General features: G+C 43.7%; 1 protein-coding gene across 1 annotated transcript in view; it reads left to right on the top strand.

Annotated features, from left to right (window-relative positions):
* The window catches only part of LOC122752488 (ADAMTS-like protein 2), a 45,529-nt gene that overhangs the window by 20,047 nt on the left and 6,094 nt on the right, over positions 1-19,388 (top strand). Inside the window, exons 6-15 of the mRNA XM_043999290.1 lie at positions 1,979-2,102; positions 4,664-4,744; positions 5,266-5,441; positions 6,901-7,339; positions 9,560-10,001; positions 11,347-11,453; positions 11,759-11,888; positions 13,815-14,028; positions 14,533-14,688; positions 15,040-15,210. Coding sequence (XP_043855225.1) covers positions 1,979-2,102; positions 4,664-4,744; positions 5,266-5,441; positions 6,901-7,339; positions 9,560-10,001; positions 11,347-11,453; positions 11,759-11,888; positions 13,815-14,028; positions 14,533-14,688; positions 15,040-15,210 — 2,040 coding nt within the window. The remainder of the gene's footprint in view (positions 1-1,978; positions 2,103-4,663; positions 4,745-5,265; positions 5,442-6,900; positions 7,340-9,559; positions 10,002-11,346; positions 11,454-11,758; positions 11,889-13,814; positions 14,029-14,532; positions 14,689-15,039; positions 15,211-19,388) is intronic.

Genomic DNA, 19,388 nt, shown 5'->3' with positions numbered 1-19,388 from the left:
GGCCATGTGAAAACCCTGCTTGCTACCTTTCTTTGGTCACCAATCAATTAATCGATCGATCAATCAATAAACATTTATTTAATACCTACTATGTGCCAGGCACAATGTGCTAAGTGCTGGGGATACAAAAAAAAAAAGAGGTAAAAGGCAAACCTTGCCTTTAAGGAGCATAAAATCTAATGAGGGAGACAATGTGCAAACAAGTATATGCAAAGCAAGCTATATATGGGATAAAGAGAAAATTAAAGAGGGAAAGAACTGGAATTAAGAGGGGTTAATTCTACAGGGCTTCCTGTAGAAGGTGGGATTTTAGTTGGGACTTCAAGGAAGCCAGGGAGGTCAGTAGTCAGAGAAGAAGAGCTAAGAGGATCCCCAAAGGCCATCTAGTTCAATGATTCATTCAACAGATGAGGAAACTGAGGCTCAGCAGGATTATGACTTGTCCAGGGTACAAAATCAGTCAACAGATATTTATTCAGTGCCTATCGTGTGCTGGCTACTGTGCTCAACATGGGGCATATGTGTGTGTATGATATATATATATATATGTGTGTGTGTGTGTGTATGTGTATACACACACACATGCCTACTTAGAGGGGATTTACATTCTAACCTGGAAACAACAGGGGCTTATGTAAGTATGTACAGAATAAACATAAACGGAGACAAAGTACTTGTTGTGTGTGTGTGTGTGTGTGTGTGTGTATAAAGTTACACATAAGGGAGGTTAAGAAAGAGGGAATTGGCAGCTGAGAGGATCAGCAAAGTCTTCATGTGGAAGGTAATGCTTGAGTGATGTCTTGAAGGAAGAGAGGGTTCCATGAGCCTTGGGTGAGGAAGAAGAGCATTTGGGGTAGTGAGAATAGCCAGGATAAAAGCAAAGAGAAGAGAGATGGGGGCATCATTTATGAGGAATAGAGAGGCCAGTTTGACTGGGTGGGAGCGGAGTAATGTACGATGAGGCTGGAGAGCTCAGTTTAGGATGAGGTTGTGAAGGATTTTAAGAGCTAAAGAAGCATTTATATTTGATTTCTAGAGGCAATAGGAAGCTGCCTGACTTTAGTAATCAGATCACATCTGTACTGAAGAAAAATTACTTTGGCAGTAGTGTGTAGGATGGAGTGGACTGGTGAGAAACTTGAGGCAGGGAGACCGATTCAGAAGTCACTGCAATAGTCCAAGGGAAATGTGATAAGAGCCAGAACTAACTCAGTGATTATGCTAGTGGAGGTAAAAATGGTGAGATCTGGCAGATGACTGGTTATATGGGATGAAGAAGAATGAAGAGTTGAGGATAAGGGTGAGGTTATAAATCTAGGAGACTGGAAAGATGGTATTGTCTTCAAAAGGAATAGAGAAGTTTGGAAGACTACTGTATTTTGGGGAAAAGTCAATGAGTTCTGTTTTGGACATGTCAAGTTTGAGATATCTCTGGGACATACAATTTAAAATGTCTAATAGTCTATTGGTGATGTGGGATTGATGGCCAAAGGAAAGACTGGGACTGGATAGATACACATGAGAATAATTGGCAGAGAGATGATAATTAAATCGATGTGAGTAGATGAGGTCACAAAAAGAAAGTATAGAAAAAAGAAGAGTAGGGGCCCCAGGATAGAACTTTCCAAAATACCCACACTTAGAGCCTCTGATTTGGATAATGAACCATCAAAAGAGATGGAGGAGAAATTAGACAGCTAGTTAATGTCAGAGGTGAGATTTGAATCCAGATCTTCTTGGCTCCATGTTCATCAATCTCTCTACTATGACATACTGTCTCCTCTGGAATGAGGATCACTGGAGGAAAACAGTCATTCTGGGAACAGTCCACTAGAAGGGAGAAGAAGCCTTAAAGAAATATAATCATAGAGAAAAGATATTGTGGAAAAAAAGTACCTTTCCTAAGAATCCCTAAGAGGGAGCTGAAGTCAAGGTTAGAGAAATCCTGGGAATCACCCTATCTTTCTTCTTTTTGCAGCCAGTTGGGTGTGATGGTGGCCTCCACTCCTTCCAGACGATGGACAGGTGCCGGGTTTGTGGCGGAGATGGCAGTACATGTTACCGAGTTTCAGGGAGCTTCCGAAAAGGGATCTCACAGTTAGGTACACCCGGCTGATGATATGCCAGGGTTCCTAAAAGGGCCATGGGGAGGACAGGAAGGGGAGCTGTATCAGCCTGGGAAGGAGACAGAACCAATATGTCCTGTCTTCAGGCCCCAGGCCTGGTAAGACTAAAGGAGAGGTGACTTCAGTTGTGGTTCTTTTCCCTTATTCCCTTCCTGCTCTTAGGTCTTAGTCTAGGAGTCCAATTTCCTTATATGTCATTCTGATCTTCCTGGGTCACTGAAGCAGGCAGTGTGGTGTAGATAGAAGAGTAAAGCCCTTGGAGACTGGGGACCTGGGCTATCATCCTGTCTCTGACATTAACTAGTTGTGTTACCTTTGGAAAGTTCCTTCACTTCTCTTGGGCTAAGATTCCTCATCTGTGAGATAATAGGGCTGGACTAGATCACCTATCTGACCCTATTCTACTCTGATATTCCCCAGGAAACTAAGTGGCCTAGTAGATAAGAGTGCTGGACTTGGAGTTAGGAAGATGAGTTCAATCCAGTTTTATACAATTCTTAGCAATGTCACTCTGGGTAAGTCACTTAACCTGTCTGTCACATCTGTAAAGTGGGTGTAATACATCTCTCAGGGTTATTGTGAGGATCAAATGAGAGAATATTTGTAAGGTACTTTGCAAACTTTAAAGTGCTATCTACTAATACTACTACTACAACTATTATTAGTACTACTACTACTATCACTAGTACTACTAACACCACCACCACTACTACCATCACTAGAACTACTACTATCACCACTCCCACCACTATGACTATCACTACTACTATGACTATTACCACGACTATCACTATTACTACCACTATGATAATCATCACTTCTACTATTATTATTGCCACTACTACTATCACCACAACTACTATGAGTATTATTATCACTACTACTATTACTAATTCTACTACTTTTACAACTATTATCACTGGTAGTACTATTACTATTACTACTACTACTACTACTACTACTACTACCACCACCACCACCAACAACAACAATACTATCACTACTACTATCACTACTACAATTATTCCTCTTACTACTAGTACTACTATCACTACTGCTACCACCAATACTTTTACTGCTACTATCACTACCACTATCACTACTACAATTATTCCTCTTACTACTAGTACTACTATCACTACTGCTACCACCAATACTTTTACTGCTACTATCACTACTATAATTATTCCTCTTACCACTAGTACTACTATCACTACTGCTACCACCAATACTTTTACTGCTACTATCACTACTACAATTATTCCTCTTACCACTAGTACTACTATCACTACTGCTACCACCAATACTTTTACTGCTACTATCACTACCACTATCACTACTACAATTATTCCTCTTACCACTAGTACTACTATCACTACTGCTACCACCAATACTTTTACTGCTACTATCACTACTATAATTATTCCTCTTACCACTAGTACTACTATCACTACTGCTACCACCAATACTTTTACTGCTACTATCACTACTACAATTATTCCTCTTACCACTAGTACTACTATCACTACTGCTACCACCAATACTTTTACTGCTACTATCACTACCACTATCACTACTACAATTATTCCTCTTACCACTAGTACTACTATCACTACTGCTACCACCAATACTTTTACTGCTACTATCACTACTACAATAATTCCTCTTACCACTAGTACTACTATCACTACTGCTACCGCCAATACTTTTACTGCTACTATCACTACTACTATCACTACTACAATTATTCCTCTTACCACTAGTACTACTATCACTACTGCTACTGCCAATACTTTTACTGCTACTATCACTACTACAATTATTCCTCTTACCACTAGAACTACTATCACTACTGCTACCACCAATACTTTTACTGCTACTATCACTACTACAATAATTCCTCTTACCACTAGTACTACTATCACTACTGCTACCACCAATACTTTTACTGCTACTATCACTACTACTACTGTTGCTACTGTTACTGTTACTGTTACTACAACAGTTCAATTACTCCTTGGAGCTGTTGGACTCTCTTGGTAGCTCTACTATATAGAACTGCCTGTTTCTTTTCTTTTGACTGCCTGAGACCACCAACAGTCTGATACTTAGCTTAGGGCCTGGCACACAGTAGACGTCTAATAAATGTTGATTGATGTGGGCTACAATGGTTCATATCACCTTTGCTAATTGGCTTTAGAGGCTTTTATAAGCTCAGAGATTTAGAGCTGAAAAGGACCTTATAGGTTATCTGGTCCAACACCTTCATTTTCCAGCCTTTGTTTGAAGCCCACAGAGGTTGACTGACTTGCCCAAGGTCTCACAGATAGTAAATGGCAGAGAAAAGGCTCTGACTTTAGTTCCTTTGACCAAATGCAGGGTTCTTCCCACTGATGTACCTGATGTCTTTCAAACCTTTCCCTTTCCTCTCCACTTGGTGCCCTTGGCTGATCCTTTTCTTTGAGTCCTTGGCTCAACACTCTTAAGTTGAGTGTAGGGCTCTTCTTTCCCAACAAAGTAATTTTTCATCTTTCCAGGTTACGTATTTGTCACCAATATCCCTCTTGGTGCCACCGATATCCTTATCATCGAGCGCAGGAAGACGGAAAACATCCTTGGTAAAGGAGCCAGGGCCAGGGCCAGGGCCAGGGCCAGGGCGTGAGCCTGTCCTTCCTTAGGAAACCAGCTCCATGCCCCCATGGTGCAACCCCTTCTATCCATTGCAGTCCCCTTCTGATTGGATAATAGCCTTCCCCTAATACAACTCCCTGGGCCTCAGCTACTCATTTCTAAGAAGAGACTAGCTGAACTCTGAAGTCTTTTTCCAAGTGAAAGCCTGTGAGCTCCTCTTCCACTTACATGCAGGCTCCTCAACACAAATAACCAGGTGCTGATCCTGCTGACTCTGGGCTGGGAGCTGAGTAGTTTTGGAGAAGGAGCCAAGGTTTGGAACCACTTGTTTCCCTTGACAGACACCAGAGCAAATCTCTCTTGTCATCACAGCCTGTCTCTGGGCATTGGGTCAGGGGTCTCTGAGGATCCTTTTAAAACTCCATCAGGAGAGTCTCTGCCCTTCTTGGATGTCCGTCTGTTTAATTGTTTTCTTTCTCCATTCTCTTGCATCCCCTTTTCTTTGTAGCACTGGCAGATGAAGCTGGGCATTTCTTCATCAATGGGAACTATGCTGTGGACCCTCCTCAGAACTTCCGAGTGGCTGGAACTGTGTTTAAGTACCGGCGCCCACCTAGCTTGCACTCTGAAGGGCTGGAGTACATCATTGCCCAGGGCCCCACCAACCAGTCCTTGAATGCCATGGTGTGTAAGGGAGACCCTGATGGGGTGGAGAAAGGAGAAATGTGCAGTGAATGATTGGGCTGGCTGTGGGAGACTCTATAACCTAAGAGTCTGGGGAAGTGGTTAGTAAGAAGAAAGGGGGGTTGGAGCTCTCTGCCTAGAGGCAGCAAGGTGGTGCAGTGGATAGAGCACTGGGTCTGGAGTCAAGAAGACCTATTTTCAAATCTGGTCTCCTACACTTAATGACTGTATGACCCTGGGCAAGTCACTAAACCTCTGTCTCAGTTTCCTCAACTGTAAAGTGGGGATAATAATAGAACTTACCACATAAGGTTGTTGTAAGGATATTTGTAAAGACCTTAGCATAGGGCCTGGCTCATAGGAGATACTCAATAACTTCTTATTTCTCTCCCCTTCCCATTCTTTAAAATGAAGATTTGGAACTGATGATAACTCTGGTCGTTTCTGATTCAAAATCCTTGCTCCTTTGATCTATGATTTCACCCATAATAGTTCATTTCTCCCCCTACTTTGTTGAGGTTCACAAAACCCTTTCTTTGCAGCCATCACATGAGAGTATGATCCTTGTTCCCATTTAACAAGTGAGGAATCTGAGATTGAGATGTAAGGGCCTTGCCCAGATTCACGCAACTTCATAGTGTCTTTTTTTTTTTTTCCAGGGCAATGAGGGCTAAGTGACTTGCCCAGGGTCACACAGCTAGTAAGTGTCAAGTGTCTGAGGCTGGATTTGAACTCAGGTCCTCCTGAATCCAGGGCCTGTGCTTTATCCACTGTGCCCTCTAGCTGCCCCCCGGATTCACACAACTTAATATGACATGGAACTGAGGCCTCCAAGACCTGGGAACATGGGCCAAGCACGTGTGTGTAGGACTTCATAGATAAATTCATGAGTTGGCATGGTTAAAAAAAAACCCCAAACCAAACCACCCAGTGTCTCCTGGTGTTCAGCCTCCTAGCAATGAGCCTCTTCAGCTTAGATTGTGGTCTGGCCTTGGAGTAAGGGAGGTCTAGGTTCACAGTCTGTTTTTGTTTTTGTTTTTGTTTTTCAGTGAGGCAATGGGGGTTAAGCGACTTGCCCAAGGTCACACAGCTAGTAAGTGTTAAGTGTCTGAGGCCGGATTTGAACTCAGGTACTCCTAACTCCAGGGCCGGTGCTCTACCCACTGCGCCACCTAGCTGCCCCACAGTCTGTTTTTTATACGGGCCCTGTGACCACGGACAAGTCACCAGTTTCTCAGTGCTCCCAGGCAACCCTTTAGGAATTTTAATTGCAGACAAATTGCCAAGAATGCCCCTCATTGATGAAATCACCGGCCCATGTATAGATATACAATGTAAATATTCTTGCACCTCCAGTGAGAAGGATGAGATGATGCGAAGTGGGTAAGGGGGAAGCATCATTTTCTCTCAGGTCGTGAGTAGCTTTACTACAAACTTGCTTTCTGCTTTTTACTTTCAGTATTATAATTTCAATGGGAAGGTACCTCACATATCTTATGACTTTACGGTGCCCAGGGTTCAGGTGCTAGCTCTCCGCACAGCCTCTCCAGCTCCAGCGCCTCCCCTTTCTCTCCATGGCCCAGATTCCTATGGACATCAGAACCAGGATTTTGATCCACTTGAGCCTGGGCCCACTGCTGACTTCAATGCCACTTGGATCTCTGCCATCTCCCCAGGGAAGGTGGATGGCCAGATCTCACTGGGAGGAGACACCAGGAAGATCAGTTTGGGCTACAGAAGCTTTGTCCAAAGGAATACAGCTGCTGTTCAGCCTGCAGGTTGGGGCCAGTCCTTGGGAGACGGGGAAGAGAAGCTTCATTTCCAGGTAGAACAAGCATATCCTACCACCAGGGGAGGAGAAGCAGAGATGGCAACTATTGGTGGAGAAGCAGACTTGGGTAGGTGAATCTCTTTGACCTCTGGTAGGGTGGGAAGCAATAATAAGGGTTCTTATTGAGAGTGAATAGGAGCCTTTTTTGTATCTAGTATTAGTTTTCATATTTAGATTTCTGCCCTTTAGTTTACCTGATTATGAAGGCAGTAAAAAGCTAGTGTCATATAATGGAAAAAGTAATGGATTGGTGACCTGGTTCCTTCCAGTAGTACCACTCTCCATGGTATTTGCATGAGTAAAACCCTGAGTGAGGGTAATCCATATGGGGAGAACCAAGGCAGGGAGGAAAGAATGAGCACTGACTATGTGGAGAACAGCGAAGAGATCTATTTTATTAGAGCAGAGAGGATATATTGAAGAATCAGTTAGTGAGTCACAAATGATCAGGGCTCAAGAGTGAAGAAATGTGACCTAGTTTGCTTTTGTTTTATTTTAAAAATTTTTTATTTTTAAGTTTTATTTTTTGTTTTGTTTTTTAACTGAACATCAATATAATCAACTAAACTTGCTTAGTAATTATTCACATTTAAATTCATTTTAGTGTATATGGATCACCATGATAGTTTTTCAGCCATTCCTTTTCTGTCATTGTCATTCATTTTTCTTCTTTTTTGGATCACAGTGTGTACTGTATTCTTCTTATTCTATGTTTTCCCCTTTCTACCCATATTTCAAAAAGTGATTTGTAGATTTCTTTGTATTCTTCACACTTACATGGTCTTAAGTGCATCATAACAAGTCCATTACATCAATGTATCACAATTCATGGAACTGTTCCATCAGTCAGTTAGCAAACATTTATTAAGTGTCTACTATGTGCCAAACACTGTTCTAGTTAGTGTGGTGACAAAGATAAAAATGAAACAGTCCCTGTCCTCAAAGAACTTCCATTTTATTGGGGAGACAACATGCATACATTTAAACATATGCAAAATATGTGCAAAGTAAATATAAGGTAATTTCCAAGGGAGCCTTAGCAGCTCAGGGGTGTCCCATGAAGAAAGCGATGCTTATGATGAGCTTTGGAGGAAGTTAATAATTCTAAGAGGCAAAGAAGATGAGAGGGCATTCTAGGCATTCATGGACAGCCTATGCCAAGACACAGAGTATGTGAGGAGCCTCAGCCAGTTTGCTGAACCCTAGTCTATATGAAGAGGAGTAATGGGTAAGAAACCTGGAAAAGTAAGCCAGACACCAGTTGTGGAGGGGTCATAGAAGTAATAAGGAGCCACTAGAATTGATTGAGGAGCGAACTGCCATGGTCAGACTTGTGTTTCCAGAAAATCACTTTGTCAGGTGGGTTTAAGATGAATTGAAGAGAGGAGAGGTGGACGGAAAGAGAGAAGGGTGGTGGGAGAGAGAGACAGATAGACAGACAGAGAGAGGGAGAGACAGACAAAGGCAGACAGAGAGGGGGAGAGACAGACAAAGGCAGACAGAGACGGGGAGAGACAGACAAAGGCAGACAGGGGGAGAGACAGAGGGAGAGAGAGAGAGAGGGAGGAGGGAAGGAGAGAAGGAGGGAGAGAGAGACAGAGAGAGAGAGAGAATATTACACAAGTTCTGAAGTGAGGAAGGAAGAGGGAAAACAGTAGGGTATAGGCACTCCTTTTGAGATTTGGAGACTCATGTCTTACAGAATGTTCTCTGACCAGAGTAGACTCATTATACTTATTTGTGTAAATGTTGTATCCCCTACTTACCAAGACCTGGTAGAATGTAAGCTACTTGAGGGCTAAAACGTTTTTCCTTTGTATCCCTTTCTACCTAGCATGATTCTTTGCACATAGTAAGTGATCAAGAAGAGCATGTTATATTTCATTGTATTACATGTTAGTTATCATAAACACATAGATTAGTACTTGTAAGCTAATTTGCATATAGATTATGCAAACCTGCTTAAGGAAGAGCCCTGTGGGTAATGAATGCTTATCACTGTCTTGTCCCTTGAAAGCTCAGTCTTTTGGATGAACCTCTCTTTGATCAGGAGTAATTGTTAGGAGGCTTTCAAACATATTTCAAACACCATTGGTAGCAGGGAAGTCACTGAAATAGAAAGAAAAGATAAACCTTAAGTAAAAGAGATATTTGAGGAAGGTGAAGCCCAATGGGTTGCATTGGGATATTATATGCTATGTCTCTTCTGGGCCCTGGAGATCTGGGTGCCCCAGTTTGGGAAGTGAGTCCTTCTGGTACTGTAATCTGTCTTGCTTTTGCCTTCCAGCCTTCCAATGGAGTCAGATTTCTACCAGCACTGCCATTCCATACCCCATGACTGGTCTGGGGCTCCTGGAGAGGGGGCGGGCTGGAATGACCCAATTGCACATCTTTCGGAAGCTATGTCACCGGGACTCCCGGAGGTCTGCCTTCTGCCAAAAACTTCAGCAGCTTACTGCTCCATTGCGTTGGAGAAGTCCAACCCTAGAGCCACTGATCCAGTCAACCAAAGAATGGCAGGAAGGACCATCCCAAATACCCACCTCTAAGGCCTTTCTAGAGGATTTGCTAAAAGCCGAGGCAGTAGGCAAACAAGGAGAGGAGGAAGTGGTTTTTGTGAGCCCCACCCTGATAGCTGCTGAACACAGCCCTGCATCTGATTCAGGCTTCCAGGTGGGCTTAGGCTCTGAACTTCAGGCAGAACCCCTCCAGTCCCCTGGCATGGAGAGGTGAGAGGCATTGTGGGAATTGATTGTATGTAGAAATGACAGGGGACATAGGGTAGGGATTGCTATAAAGTTCCCTCCTTATTTGGGAATTTACCTTACTTTGCCATTTAAAATAGCTAGATTTTATGGATAATATGATATAACATGATATAGTATAATAATATAGCACATATGATATAATATGACAGTGCAGTATAGTGTTATATGATATATTATGTTATAACACAATACATGACATAACATGACACAATATGATGTGATATATAACGGCACTTTTGAGGTTTGCAGATTTTTATTTAAAATTTTTTTTTGTGGGGCAATGAGGGTTAAGTGACTTGTCCAGGGTCACATAGCTAGTAAGTGTCAAGTGTCTGAGGTCATATTTGAACTCAGGTCCTCCTGAATCCAAGGCTGGTGCTTTATCCACTGCCTCACCTAGCTGCCTTCATGCAGAATTCTTTATATATCTCATCTGAGCCTTACAACAAATTTGGAAGGCAGGGCTATTCATAATTGTTCATAGATAAGGAAACTGAGGCTGAAAAAGATGATACGACTGGCCCAGGGTTACATAGCTCATGAAGATTCTGAGTCAGGATTCACTCAGGTGTTCCTAACTCCAAGTTTAACACTATCCACTGTGTCACCTAGCTATCATTTAACAAAGAGTGGCAAATCAGGAATGTTTATAATAATAGGGAACTATTATGCCAGGGAATCGTATTAGGGAAACCATTTATGAATATTTGGCTTGGAGTCCCTGAATTGGAACTGAACCCACTGATGAGTGGGGAATAATAAGGCCTGGCCTGGCCTGGCTAGATTGCTTACCAATCAGTCCCATTTCTTCAAGGCCCTGCTTTTACTTTGTCAAGGTAGATATGGACTCCAGTGCCTCATGAAAGGCAAAGATTCCTTTTCTTGTTTAAGAATGAGGGAAAGAGGGGCAGCTAGGTGGCGCAGTAGATAGAGTACTGGCCCTGGAGTCAGGAGGACATGAGTTCAAATCTGGCTTCAGACACTTAACACTTACTAGCTGTGTGACCCTAGGCAAGTCACTTAACCCCAATTGCCTCACACACAAAAAAAAAAAAGTGAGGGAAAGAAGTAAAGAAAAGGGGAAAGTTAATAATCCATGTGGAGAGAATAGCTTTTGCTGGGTCAGGAAGGGAGACGGTGGCACAAGGAGCCCAGCTGGCCCACCTGAGGCGTAAGAGCATGGCTGCCAGGATGCAGGGATATCTGAAGAAGCTATGTTTGGTTCCATTCCTAGCCATACAGTGGCCTTAGGCTGCTCTTCTAGGCTGCTCTTCTCTCGGTGCCTCACACTGGCCTCTCTCCTCAGCAATGATTTTAACGTGAATCCTCCTGGTCATGATGACATCAGCCGGGCTGATATGTATCGCTGGAAGGTCTCTGCTCAGGCCCCCTGCAGCTCCACCTGTACCTCTGGTAGGTCCAATTGACCAGTCTAGGGCTGAGTTCTGAGGGGGAGGTGGGGGAGGGGTGGAGAGACGCCTTTCCCGGTATGTGAAGGGAGAGGTCTGCCTGGCTCCTTAACCAATGGTTTTTTTGGCTATGCCTAACACTTCAGCCTGGGGATTACCACCTATCAGCTGATGGTCTCTTTCCCAGATGATCTGAACTGCCAGAGGCCAGATTCTGCCTCTGACTCTGTGAGGAAAGAATCTAGAACTTTGGTTTTGCAGAGGAGTCTAATGGGGGCTTCCTGGCTAAGGGCCATTCTGATCATCCAGCAGGTATCAGTGCCTCCTATGCCATGTGTGTGCGTTACGATGGAGTGGAGGTGGAGGAGGCCTACTGTGATGCTGTGACCCGTCCAGAGCCTGCCTATGAGCTCTGCACAGGGAGGGATTGCCAACCCAGGTGAGCCACCAGGGAAAATAAATACCAGGATGGGGGAGTGTAGTGAGAGAAGGGGGCAGCACCCAAGTCCCAAGAATTGGGGTGGAGAGATAGATGTAGATGGGAGAAAGACTACAAGATGCAATGTGGCATGGGGTCCAGAGTTCTGGACCTGGAGCAGGAAAAACCTGGGTTCAAATCTTGCCCTAAACACTACAGAATTCTTGGGGCCATAGATGTAGAGTTCAAAGGGCCTTAGAGATCATCGAACCTCTTCATTTTACAGAGGAAGTCATGTCACCTCTTTGGGCCTCAGTTTCCTCATTTGTAAAATGAGGATAATAATACCAACCACCTCCCAGAGTTGTGAAGATCAAATATATAATGTTTGCAAGTGCTTTGCCTACCTTAAGGCATTGCATAAATATTAGCTTCCTCCTCTTCTTCCTCCTCCTCATGCATCCAAATGCAATAATGTTACTTCACAAACTACACTGTAAGTTCTTTGAGAGCAGGGTCTGTGTCTTCCCTTTTATTTATTCCACAAGCATATACTGAGCACCAACCATGTACCCAAATCTGTAGAAGGCACTGCTGTGTGTGTGTGTGTGTGTGTGTGTGTGTGTGTGTGTGTGTGTATATATATATATTTTTTTTTTGGCAGGGCAATGAGGGTTAAGCGACTTGCCCAGGGTCTCACAGTGTCAAGTGTCTAAGGCCGGATTTGAACTCAGGTCCTCCTGAATCCAGGGCCGGTGTTCTATCCTCTGTACCACCTAGCTGCCTCCACTGCTGTATATTTTATTATTTTCTGTCTCATGCCTCAAATAAAGTGCTCTGCATATAGTGGAGTTTAGCCAGTTCTTGCTGTCTGATGTTATAGTTACTGTCCCATGACTTTCTAATCAATAGTAGCATATAGCCATGACAGACCTGTTACAGCCAGGCTTCAGCACACTAGGACCAAGCCATAGAGTAGAAAGTTTATCCTACAAGTGCTAAGCTTTAGGGAAAGGCCAGTCAGTATCCAGTGCATGGAGCTGAGCTAGTCAGATCACTACCCATTAAGTGACTGAATAAAGGGGTCAAAGGGAGAAATTTGCCAGGGTAGAGCTAGGACAAGAAGCTAAGACAGCTTCTTCAATAAAGCTTGGGGACTGAGGATAAGTAGTATCTGTATCTTGTAAGAGATGGCTGCTCCATGGCCAATTTGGTAACCTTTAAGGTCTCCTGCTAGGATCAGAGGGTTGTTGTTGTTGAGTTGCTTCAGTTGTGTCTGACACTCCGTGGCCCCATTTGGAGTTCTCTTGGAAAAGATACTGGAGTGGTTTGCCATTTCCTTCTCCAGCTCATTTTGCAGATGAAGAAATTGAGGCAAACAAGGTTAAGTGACTTGCCCACGGTCACATGGCTAGGAAGTGTCTGAAGCCAGATTTGAACAAAGGTCTTCCTGACTCCAGGGCTGGTGTTCTACCCACTGTTCCACCTAGAACTTCAAAGGTCATTTAGGCCAACCTTTCTCATTTTACAAATGAATAATAACTTTAGGTTCAGATGGGTTGTGGCATCCAATTTTACACAGATATAATGTGGCAGAGCCGGCATTTGGACCCAGACCCTCCGACTCTAAACCCAGAACTCTCTCTACTGGTTCATTTCTTTTTTTTTTTTTTTTTAGTGAGGCAATTTGGGTTAAGTGACTTGCCCAGGGTCACACAGCTAGTTAAGTATTAAGTGTCTGAGGCTGGATTTGAACTCAGATACTCCTGACTCCAGGGCCGGTGCTCTATCCACTGCGCCATCTAGTTGCCCCGACTGGTTCATTTCTACTGCTCTCTTTACTGCCTCTCTGTGTCTGAGGTTTTGAAGGCCCCATGTCTCTCCTGAGGACCATGACTCAGCCCATTCTGTGTCTGTGGATTGTATTTTTTTTTTCTCTGTGTGGAGGTGGGAGACAAGCCGATGGAGCGAGTGTTCGAGGACTTGCGGGGAGGGGCATCAGGCCCGCACAGTCAGGTGCTGGAGGATGCTGGCTCCTGGCTTTGACAGCTCAGTCTATGATGAGTTATGTGTGGCAGCTGGGCTGGCAAGGCCTGTGGAAAAGAAGGCGTGCAGGAACAAGGCCTGTGGCCCCCAGTGGGAACTGTCGGAGTGGTCTGAGGTATGGCCATCCCTTGGGTTTGATGTCTTTAAAATGGGTGACCTGGGGGCTTTGTGGGGGGTGGGTAGTGTTGTTGGTTAGAACTTTCACAGTTTTCTGAATTTCCTGGTGAATTTACTTCACTTCGACCATGACCACTGAAGTAATTTGCTTGGGGGTCGGGGAGTGTGTGTTCATAAGATGAGTTAATTCTTTTTAAGAAGAGGGGCACACTCTGTTTCTGTCCTTATATTTGTGTGTTGAGAAGGAAATATTCAGACAAATACAAAACTGGATAAGGAGTAAGAGACACACATCTGCCTCCTTCACTGTTCACTTAGTAAGAGAAATGAAAAGTACATAGAGCTTTAGGATTTGCTCACATCCTTGGTCGGCTTGGTTTACATGTGGGGTATAGTGAGCGATGCTGGGGATGCTAGATCTCTGGCTAGAACAAAACTGATTGACCATACCCATACTGTGTGTCATCTTGCCTCCTCTCCCCTCTTCCTCCATGGGGCCCAGTGTTCAGCTCGATGTGGTGGGCAGGGGACCATGAGGAGAGAGGTGCGCTGCTCTGTGGGGTTGTCGCTGTGTAATGAGACCACGAGACCAGTCAGTGAGAAGGAGTGCCTGGGTCCACCCTGTGACCGGCAGTGGACTGCTTCTGACTGGGGACCGGTGAGTCTAGCCTGCCAGTGATTTTTCTGTTCCATCAGCCTTTCATGATCCTTGGGGAGTAAGTATATATAGATGACAGGAAGAGTGAGTTCTTGGTTGAGGATGACTGAGATAGAGGAGACCTATGCCTGTATTACCCTTAGTTTCTGTTCAATGAGCTCATTACTCCATAGCTTATTTACTTTTCAGAAACAAGGGTTTTCTGTGAGGGAATGGGGCATGGTGAAGGCCTCCTCATTTATTCCCCTGTGGACAATGAATGGTTTGGAAAACCATCAGACAAATAAAGACAAATTTGTAAAACTTCAAAACTCCCAGACGACCCACCCAATGATCCCATGTTTCTCCAAGTGCTCAGGTGCCTGTGGTGAGGGACGGATGAGCCGAATCATCTCATGTCGAAATTTGGAGGGGAAGGTGATCTCAGGTTCCCAGTGTGACTTGGCCACAAAGCCCCTTGCTGTTTACCCCTGTGGGGGCTGGAACTGTCCTGCCCACTGGGTGGAACAAGGGTGGGAACAGGTGAGTCTCATTAAGAAAGTGTTACTTTGTGTGGGAGGTTACCTGCTTTTAGGAGTAAGATGGTGGCAGGCTGAGAGTGGCCCAAGGGCATCTTGCCCTAGAGACATGGGGAAAAGCTTTAAGACAAAGACTGGCTACTTCTTAGAAGTGACCTTGATGACTCTACTATAGAGGAATCAGTGTGACCTGGGAGATCAGGATGGTTTTATATTATTGCCACCCAGTTGGGATAAGCTAGGAGAGTCTTGAGATAGATGACCATATTGCTAAGACCTGGATCTGTGGACTTGTACTCTCCTGGGGATGCTGGCAGTAGAGACGTGGCTTGGGCAGGCAATGTGTCCAATTGTTTCTCTTTTCTTTATCCCTTTCTGGAGGCTTTTGGGGAAAGTGGTGGAGCAAGAAGGAATGCTTTGTCCAGGACTGAAGGTAGCAATTACAGGAAATTCCCACTAGGGAGGAAGAGCATTATTCCTTTGTCTGGTTGGTTTTCTTCCCATCCTCCCCTTGGACTTTCCAGAAGATGTACGTAGCTGGCTTACCTACAGAGCTCATTCCGATTTTGTCACTTTACCCTGCTCCAAGAATGGTTACCTTTACTCCTCAACTCACTGGTTTCCAAGCTCTGCTTTTCTGACCCTTGAGTTCTTTATGCCCCTGGGAATTTGGGGTGCTCTTCAGTAAATCATTCCATTCTCTCTATCCATAGTTCCTTATCTCTAAGATGAGAATGAGTTGGGCTAGGTGACTTCTAGGGCCCCTTTGTGTTATAACTTTTTATTCTCTAAATAGTTTGAGGCCAAGGACTGAATGTTATACTTGAGAAGAATCCCAAATAATCAGGGAAAGTTGGCAAGGCTAGCGGGCATGGTTCAGGGCAATGGATAAGATGAACTCTGAAGATCCTTCTAGTCCTTGTGTTCTAACCAATGACACTTAATTCAGAAGGCAGTAATGCAGGTGACCAGTCATTCTGTAAGTTCCATTTCTGATCTAACTCAAGATACTAAGAGCTAAACACTACCATGGGTTCAAATGCTAGCTCTACCATCTATGACCTGTGTGATCTTGGGCAAGTCTTTTACCCTCTTGGGATCTCTGTTTCTCCATCTGTAAAGTGGAGTTGGAGTAAATGACCCCTAATGTTCATTTGAGTTGTATATTTATGATTCTATACGTGAGACATTGCATGGAGTTAGATGAAAAGAAAACAAAAACCTAGGTCTAGATCTCTTTAGAAGCTTCCTTTCTTCAGGTTAAGAGCCAGACAAAGTATAGTAAAGCCTATCTCCCAAATGTACCCTGAGTTTCTTTTTTCATTTTCATCCTGTTTTTTATGGCTTGAACCATGAAACCTTTTGAGTTGGTGCAGAGAAAGAAACAAGGAAAAGGATTTCTGAGCACTGAGACAAGTCATATCAAATAGTCACCAAACATTTATTAAGCATCCACTATGTGTTGGGCACCATGCTAAGTCCTGGGGATACAAAGAAAGGCATACTCTACCCCCCCAACCCAAAAAACCCCCTCATTCCCTGCCCTCAGTGAGCTCACAGTCTAATAGGGGAAACAACACACAAACAACTCTGTTCAAATAGCCTACATATGGGATAAATTGGAGATAATTTCAGAGGGAAGACTAAGGTTAAGGACTGGAAAATGCTTCTTGCAGAAGGTAGAACTCTAGCTGAGACTTGAAAGAAGCTAGAGAAGCCAAGGTGAGGAGAGAGAGTTCTAGGCCTGAGGGATAGGCATTGAAAATGCCCAAGAGTTGGGAGATGAGGTGGTGTGGTCCAGGACCAACAAGGAATCCAGGAGTAAGTGGAAGGGGATAAAGTGTGAGAAGAATGGAAAGGTAGGAAGGGGCCAGGTGACGAAGGCTTTAAAAGCCAGATAGAAAATTTTATTTTATTTTTTTTTAGAATTTCAGTTTCCAAATTACATGTAAAAACAAATTTTGACATCAATTAAAAATTTTTATTTTATTTATTTAATTAATTTAATTAATTTTTTTGCAGGGCAATGGGGGTTAAGCTGCCCCGACATCAATTTTTTAAAAACTTTGTGTTCCAACTTTTCTTCTTCCCTCCCTTCCCACCCCAACCCCCAAGGACTCAAGCAATTCAATATGTTATAAATGAGTAGTCATGGAAAACATCTCCACATTAGCTAGGTTGTGAGAGAAAATGGATAAAAATAAAACTTCAGATTAAGGAATTGTAAAAAAAAAATGTGTTTCAATCTGTTTTCAGATACCATCAGTTCTTTCTCTGTAGATGGACTGCAATTTTCATAAGTCCTTCAGAGTCATATTGGATCATTGCCTTGCTGAAAATAACCACGTGCTTCCCAGCAGATCATCTTACACTAATGCTGTTATTTTGTATACAGTACATTTCTCTCTGCTTCAGTTCATGGAGGTCTTTCCAGGTTTTTCTGATAGCATCCTGTTTATCTTAACTTTTATATAGTACCTTAAACTTGACAAAGAATTTTCTTCACAATAGCCCAGCAGGGTAGGTACCATACATTTTGCCACTGTAGTCAATCATCATAACTATTTCCCTCCATCCTATTCCCTTCCCATGATATTTACTCTATTTTCTATCTTCTTTTACCCCATTCCTCCTCAAAAGTGTTTTACTTCTGACTGCCCCCTACCCCTCTCTGTCCTCCCTTCTTTCAACCTTCCCTCCTTATCCTCTTCCCCTCCTACTTTCCTGTAGGGTTAAATAGAATACTCCTCCCAATTGGGCGTGTGTGTTATTCCCTCCTTGAACCTACTCTGATGAGGTTAAGGTCATTGAGCTAATTCTGTGTTCTAAATTTTTCTTCTTCCCTCCCTCCCTCCTCAACCCTCCCTATGAAATCAAGCAATTCAATATAAGTCATACAGATAAAGAATTTTATACTGGATTCTGGAAGTAAGAGGGAGCCATTGGAGTTGATGGAGTGTATATGTGTGGGTGTGGGTGGGTGGGCATGACATGATCTGGGTTTTAAGACTGGTTTGCCAACTGGGACAGAAATAAGTAGAGATCTTATTTCCCATCGTCAGATGTAACTTTAAGGGTCGGGATTGTTTTGTGTGCCAAGCACTTAGCAAAGCACACATCACATTAAAAAAATGGTTTTTGGTCTGAACCTGTGATTTTACTGGTTTGAGGACTTTTTGATGGGGAAACTCCCATACTACAAATTAGAAACTCATCTGTAACTTGGATTCTCTTGGAGACGCTGGCAGTAGAGACATGGCTTGGGCAGGAAGTACGTCCAATCGTTCCTCTTCTCTTTACTCTTTCTGGAGGTTTGGGGGGAAAGTGGTGGAGCTGACTGGAGTGCTTTGTTAAGGACTGAAAGTGGCAGTTTCAGAAAATTCCCACTAGAGGGCAAGAGCATCATTCCTTTGCCTGGATGGTTTTCTCACCAATCTTCCCAGGACTTTCCAGAAGATTCTGCTCCAAGAACAGTTACCTTTACTCCTCAACTCTCTGCTTTCTAAACTATGCCTTTCTAGCCACCTTCCTTTGCTCTTGGCTTCAATCCCTTTCCCACCCATCCTTTGGGAATTCTGGACACCCTTAAATAAGTCCCTTCATCTTTCAGAGACACTTTCCTTGTCTCCAAGATGAGATTGAGCTGAGCTAGATGACTTCTGAGGTCTCTTCCTGCTGTAATTTAGAGAATAGCCTGGGTCAGGGGTGTGAGAGATTAAGGGATTACTTGTCAATGGTCACACAGCTAGTTTGCAGCAGAGACAGAATTTAAATCCAGCTGGGTCTTCCTGCCTCCAAGGCTGGCCTTTTATCTTCTAGGCCCTGCTGCTTCTCTCCTTGATTATTGTAGTTATAATAAAAGCTTGTTGAATGAATGAATGAGTGAATGAGGAGGAGCATAGAAGAGCAAGATTAGATGAGAGAGGTCAGAAAGGTCCTGTAAAGGGGCAGCTAGGTAGTGCAGTGGATAGAGCACTGACCCTTGAATCAGCAGGATCTGGTCTCAGATACTTGACACTTACTAGCTATGTGACCATAGGACAGTCAACCCCTATTGCCTCACAAAAGGGGGTCCTGTACGGTAGATTTTGGGGAGAATTGATGGCAAAACAACCCCAGAATGGGGCTGTGTTTCTCTTAGCTGGAATTCTGCCAGTTCCTGATGAGACATTGTCCCACAGG

This window comes from Dromiciops gliroides, chromosome 4, assembly GCF_019393635.1.
Source record: "Dromiciops gliroides isolate mDroGli1 chromosome 4, mDroGli1.pri, whole genome shotgun sequence".
NCBI lineage: Eukaryota > Metazoa > Chordata > Mammalia > Microbiotheria > Microbiotheriidae > Dromiciops > Dromiciops gliroides.
Note: the sequence above shows the minus strand (reverse complement) of the source record. Positions and strands in the feature narration are given on the sequence as shown.